This window comes from Lactuca virosa, chromosome 7 (assembly GCF_052849685.1).
Source record: "Lactuca virosa cultivar CGN04683 chromosome 7, Lactuca_virosa_CGN04683_v6, whole genome shotgun sequence".
Taxonomy (NCBI): Eukaryota; Viridiplantae; Streptophyta; class Magnoliopsida; order Asterales; family Asteraceae; genus Lactuca; species Lactuca virosa.
In genome coordinates, this window is record NC_136432.1 from 122,075,039 (window position 1) to 122,082,092 (window position 7,054).

The 7,054-nt window shown below is 33.7% G+C and overlaps 1 protein-coding gene across 1 annotated transcript; it reads right to left on the bottom strand.

Annotated features, from left to right (window-relative positions):
* Window positions 1-2,229: 2,229 nt before the first annotated feature.
* Window positions 2,230-5,734, bottom strand: LOC145123870 (patatin-like protein 2). The gene is made up of 7 exons (XM_079059068.1): window positions 5,344-5,734; window positions 4,904-5,085; window positions 3,833-4,013; window positions 3,567-3,725; window positions 3,148-3,453; window positions 2,723-2,895; window positions 2,230-2,650 (listed from the first exon to the last, which is right to left on the bottom strand). The coding sequence occupies exons 1-7, from the start codon at window positions 5,683-5,685 to the stop codon at window positions 2,509-2,511; spliced, it is 1,485 nt and encodes a 494-aa protein (XP_078915194.1). The 5' UTR covers window positions 5,686-5,734; the 3' UTR covers window positions 2,230-2,508.
* Window positions 5,735-7,054: the final 1,320 nt, after the last annotated feature.

Consider the following 7,054-nt stretch of genomic DNA (forward strand, 5'->3'; position numbering starts at 1 on the left):
CATAGATGCACTCGACGAGTTGAGTCAACATGGACTGTTGACTTGAGTGTTGACTTCCGATGACTTTTTAGGGTTGGTCAAGTTGTGGACTTTAGAGACCATGGAGGGGTAAAATGGTAATTACTGTGATATATGTAGGGTTGGTCAAGTTGTGGACTTTGGAGACCCTTTCTGAGATTTAGTAGAGGAGTTAGCTTAACATCTTTAGAGTTGTTAATGGAAATTGTTAATTAGAGATGATTGTGATACATGTAGGCGGAGTCTAAGCCGACAGTTTGAGTACAAGACATACTTGCTTTACTTACGAGGTGAGTCTTCTCACCATACTTATCTGAGTGGTAATTACTGTGCGACCGAAGGGTCTTATCTGTGTTATTGACCGGAGGGTCTTATGCGTTTATACTGAGATATGTGATATTATGCATTATGTCTTTGTGATTTATGTTGTATATTATTTTGTGCATTTATTGAGATAAGACCAGAGGGTCCAAACCGAGTTGTGAGATCGGAGGGTTCTCACTGAGATACAGGACTGGAGGGTCCAACCCGAGCCGTGAGACCGGTGGGTCTTCACTGAAACACATGACCGGAGGGTCCTTATCGAGATTTAGCCATGAGATGCTAATTATTTATGTATGGTATTTTGGGGAACTCACTAAGCTTTGTGCTTACAGTGTTGTGAGAGATGTGTTTCAGGTACATATCAGGATCACGGGAAGGCGCTGACATGATTGTACACACCAGCTTGTTGTTTTATGAACTGAGGATTCTGGGATATGTGACCAACATTTTTATGTTCGTGTTTTGAAACATTTATAAATTGAGTACGAGAGATGTTAAACTGTTTTTGTGTGGAATTAAAAATGAAAATTTTATTTGAAAAATCTGAGTGTTACAGTTCCATCTTTTGTTGCATCCAGGATCATCTGAAATGCCCTTGCCTGTAGTTTTGGCGGCGTATTCATCCCTGCTAGTTTGTCTTTCTTTGGGAAATCCTTATAAATATGCCCCTTTACCTCCACATCCGTAACATATCTTCTATTTTAATGTACAATATTTGGAATAGTGACCATCCCTTTTGCACTTATAGCAGGTCATTTCCCCGTCGCATCTACTAAAGTGCTTCTTCAAACACTTATCACACCATTTTGCGTCATTGTTCCCCCAGATCTCTTGCTGTCTGGTCAGACTTTGAGAATGTACTCTTTTACAGGGAGTTCGGGGGTGCTTCAATTTTCCCCTTCTCGTCAACTTCAGTCTTGTTGGCAGTTCTTCTCTTGATCATGTCTTCTACGGACCTTGAAGCTAAGATAGCCACCTTAAAAGTAGGTCGCTGCTTAACCGGCACAAAATATTATAAAGGTAGTCTCTTGGAGTACCTATCAATTTTTGACAGTTTCTCTGAAACAACACGTAGGGAAAACTCCATTTTGTCAGTGAAATCATTAGTAAACTCATCAACAAACATGCTTCCCTTTTCAATGTTAGGAGTTGATTGTCTAACTCCAACATGTTTTCTGCTATGCAAAACTTGCGCTTGAAGTGGGTCAATAATTCTTCCCATGTCAGTTGCAAAGGCTTGTTAGGGCTTAAAGATTTTCCCAACGTATTCTATCATCGGATTGTTGAACTCTTAAATTTCCTTAGATCATAGGAGGTTTGCAATTTCCTCGAGTAACCGTAGGTTATGAAGGCTTGCTTCATTTCTGAAATCCAGTAGTATTCACCTGAAAAACAGAATCAAACCCTATCCCTCACCTCACCGGTAATCCTCGGAAAATTCACACCATTTTGGCTTGCTTCATTTCTGAAATCTAGTAGTATTGATCACTTGATTTAATTTTCAAAGAGAAAACTACTTACTAAATTAACATTAACTAATAACTGTTTATTATGTAAAATAGTGACGTGTTGAAAAATCTTTGCCTATAATCCGACGCTCATCCTTTGAACATGTATCTGACGCTAATTTGTCGATGTTATAAGCCATCTCTCCGTCCTTGATTCCATTGTTTACATTTGGTTATTAAATTTTGTTTTCAAATTTGGTAGGAGTAAACAACAACCGATTACAAACATTGTTTTCAATGTATTGAAAAAGTTTGTCGCTAAATATAAGCCACAATATAATACGCTAACAACTTCTTTTATGTAGCTAAACCATTTCCAACATAGACTACGCTTTTTCCAATGTAATATCCTTTTCCTCATCAATAATAGAGAGCATAATAACAAATAAGATGAGAGTGCACACCATTGCATTAAAGTATATCTACAGCTTATAAGTGAAAAAAAAAGTGATGTTTTTTCAAATCTTGTTAACATTGAACCAACAACACTTTTAGGAGAATGACGACACGCTACTAAGATGCATAAAGTAGCTAGTTAAAAGTAATATAGAACACACTGATTTCTCTCAACATAACTAGACAAGCCTAGATCATATGTAAGGCAATCTTAGCCCTACATCACCGTGAAAGTAATTTCGTAATTGAAACTATTTTTCCTTCATACATTGATGCGTAACTCTTCGAATGGCCCAAAATTAGGCTTTGTCTCCAACATGATACAAGGTTCTGGTTTTGAATTCACTATTCGTGGCGATGGAAGGTCACGGAGTTTCTTCTCCTCTGAAAGTTGTTTTGCAAAGCTGTACAAGAAAACATATTGTTATTCACACAGTAGATAAATGCATCAAATAGTAGTTGATGAAGATGCATACTCTTTGAGAGCCACTTCGTTACTTTTTTCGCTGCAAGGGACAAATTTGCCTGTATCCAAGTCCACCCTCGAAACTCTTTTTTGGAGCAAGGCCTCACCAGCATCAGTCAACTCTTTCAAATTGTCGGTGGTAGCTCTATCAAGTTCTGACAATGAATGTTTTAAGCCATCCTCCTGTGTTCGTAGAGCTCCTTGTTACAATATAATCATTAAATTCATCTTTGAGAGTAATTTTAGATAAAAATATAACTACGTATTACTCACTTAAACTTTTCTAACCTTTTCTTAAATAAAGCTTGGTGTAAAATAAAAACTCACTTGAACCTAAATTTCTATGTGTAGTAATTCCTTTGGATGACTTATATTTTATTGCCATAACGTATGGTAGTTATACTTATTCTTATAGCATAAAGTTTACACACAAACCTGGATGCGTAGGTAATTGTTTTCAACGCCAAGGGCTTTGAAGACAACAGAAAGGTGGATATCAACCATATCAGTGCTAGCTTGAGTAAAAATATCAAGTAGGGGAACAGACCCATTGGCATTGTACCACCATTTTAACAAGCCCCATTTTGAAGCATCATCCGGGTTATAATTCCATTTCTTTTTGCATTCCCCACTTCCGATAGAGATAACCAAAAATTTATTATACTCCAGGGATTGAGGTGCGTGAAAGGCATTGTTTTTACGAATAAGTTGCTTAGCAATTTCTCCCATTGCAATAAGAGTCTTTAAAAGAAGAGAAATAAGTTAGGACTATTTAATGCATGGTCAATGAAAATGTAAAGATAAATAACATAGTCAAACAATTGGATTATAGAATAGATAGTAAGTATTCTTACTGGATTATTTGCTGCCACACCACCATCAACTAGGTTAAACTCATGCTTCTGTCCCTCATGAATGGTTTCAAAATGATGCGGTGGAAGATAAGTAGGTGCTGCTGATGTTGCGATACAAATATCCGACAACAAGGCATTCAAATACGGTTTTTTTTTCATCTATCAACATGAAAAATAAAATGGCACATATATTTCGTTGATTAGAATTTTTGTTTAAAAACAATAATAATATCGTAATTATGTCCCACAAAAGAAAAAGGAAAAACCTTATAGCTGGAAAAGATTGTTGGCTGTAGTGTCGAGATATCAAAAGTAGGTATTGCAACATTAGTTAATGTATCTTCCAATCTGATGTTAGGAAGCCTCTTCCTTATGCAGTCGTGGAGGTACTTCCCATCATATAGTGGTGCAAAGAAGTTCTTAACAAATTTTGTTAGCGAATTGCCGCTATTCAAGAAATCAGAAAATGTCAATATCTTTTTCGTAAGGCATGCTTTGAATATAGTATAAATTCAAGTACACAGGTTGATTTGTAATACATGAAAAAAGTGAAGAAAAAATAAGAAAAGAAATAAATGGAAGAGTTTTTGTGCTATCAGCTCTTAAAGAAAAATCTGTATTCCGTATATGACACCTATAGAGATGGCAAAAATACATACCATCTATTAACCCTAGCTTAGACCTATACAAGCTTAGATCTACAATAAACAGATAAAATTTTTTTTGAGCGGTTTAAATAACAGACACAACGTAAACATTAAATAAGTAAAGCGAAGGTCAATTAGCTCATTAACCTAACTTTGTTTTACAATCTAACATTACACAAAGTACATTTACAAAGTCTAAACCATAAATCTTAAACCCCACATTAACTAGGAAATAAACAGATTTATGCACGAGATTTTAAGATCTTTGAAAAATAAACAAAGTAAAGTGTTAAACTTTAGAGAGAGAGAGAGAGAGAGAGAGAGAGAGAGAGAGAGAGAGAGAGAGAGAGAGAGAGAGAGAGAGAGAGAGAGAGAGAGAGAGAGAGAGAGTTCTTCCACATATCTAAAAAAAAATAAAAAATAAAAAAATTTATATGGATTCCCGTCTTCCCGACGCCATCTTAAATCTACTACCTTCTATATATTTACTGTAGTCACTATATTCTCTTCTAACCATAGACGCATAACTTGTTTCTAATATATATATATATATATATATATATATATATATATATATATATTATAAAATCGTTTATTTAGATTTGTTAATTCAACTTTGTATTTTAACTCCGTTGTGTTTGGATAGTTAAACTCATAACGTTCCAAATTGAATTTACTTGAAGTTTTTACCAATCTTGAGGGAAGATCTTGGGGCACTTTTGGAGGTAGAATTTCTTGATGGCCTTAGCGGTAAACAAAGGGCGCTTTTTTTCATCTGGAGCCGTTAACATCGCAGTGATGAGACCACCAGTACTTGTCCCGGCAATCATATCAAAATAGTCTGCTATTCTTGCGTCTTCACCATCTAATTTCTGAAACATACAGCATACATATAAGTTAACGTCTCCAACAACAAGAATTATAAAAAGACAGGAGAGATCCATGAAAATTATAGTAGTATTCCAATTCCTGGTTTTACTGTTTTCTTTATTTTTTTCTCGTTTTTACGTAAATACCAAGTACAAATGAAGTATCAGAATAGCAAGATGGAGGAGAAGATATCATACAAATTCAAACAAACAAAATAATAAAAGAGATGAACATAAAGAAATCAAAGAAGCATGACATACCTGTAGCTCAGTCTCAAGACAGTCGAGGATAATAGCTGGGATAAGACCTCTAATTCCGCCTCCATCGATGCTAAGAACTGTGATCAAATTCCCAAAAGCTGGGGGTTGTAGTACTGAATTGGATCTCTCCATTTGAGTACTCATGAGATTCCTCTGTGTATATGTGTATAAGTTTGTCGGTGACTTATCTTTTATCCTCGCAACTGATGAGTTGCCTACTTTATTGGCATTCCTATTTATAGACCCATGCTCTATTTTTCTTGAACGGCACCACCTTTCGAGGCTTCTTACATTAAGCATTATTTTATAAGAATGGTTGGTGCATAAATTATGCATTCCCATAGCACGACTATATGATTAAACAAGAAACAACGAAAACTAAAGGGTAGATATTGTTTGTTCACATGAATTTTCCTTAATTTACTTATATGACTTGGGATGCTTTTTGTATTTAGGCATATAAAGAGAATATATAACCCCTTTAGATTTTAATGGTAACCATTTTAACAATATGTGGTAGCGATACTTAAAATTGACGGCTTTGATTTCATGGATGTTGTGACAAGGGAATTATAGACTAATCTCGATGTTAGATATGTTGCTTTCACATTACTAGTTAGAGTAATTGGAATTTATATAAGTGCCCATGATAATCAAAAACTCTTATATAATACTATAAGTTTTGGTGTTGCCGGCTGCACAACTGTATATAAGGCAAAGTTTAATCCCCATCAGGACGAATGTCAGGACAAAAGTGCAAAGCCTCTTACGGATCACAAGTGCATTGGAGAAAAACAAAATAACAAACAAAGGTAAACGGAGTTTGTTTGTGACAAGACAGGATATATAGCTCTAACAGTTGGAGAACCTAAGCTGCCGAGCACCATCTTGCCTCAAACAACCAAAATTGTCTACTCCATATTAGTTTTGCAGGGCCAATTTGTCAGAAAGTCATTTGTTCAAAAACTGCAATACACTTTTGAAAACCTTATTTTCATTAAACTAGCTAATGCAACGTCAACTATCATATTTTGTGAAATATGCCGATACAATCCTAATTATTCATTTTGGAAATAAAAAAAAAAAGTAAATACAAAATAAATAAAAAATTTCGAAATTATTTTTACATATTATTTTATCATTTAGATTATCTAAAAAATGAAAAAAAAAATTAAAATAAAAAAGTTTTCGTTTTTTTCAAAATATACATCAAAATATTGTAATAAAATATTATACTACAAATATATCCAAATCAAATTTATACAATATTAAAATATTCTGCTGAAATATTAAACTATAAATAACCAAACAATTCTAATAAAATATTACAATAGTCTAACAAGAGAAATTAAATATCCTCCTACTTTTCTTTCTACATATCCTCCTATCCATTTGAAATGATGACAAGTATATTAAATTAATAATAATTTTATCCAAATATGACATATATCACCATTTTACATGGTAGAAAGATAAATAGGAAGAAATGTAGGAGGATATTTAATTTCTCGTCTAACAAATATAACAATTATATCAGAAAATATATATATATATATATATATATATATATATATATATATTAGAATATTTTAACATATCTTACAAACTTAGTTGAATATTAGAACACTCTAACATTCTAAAAATTCGATTTGAATATTTGCAGTGTAATATTATTCTATTAGAGTATTTTATGTATATTTAAAAAAAAGGT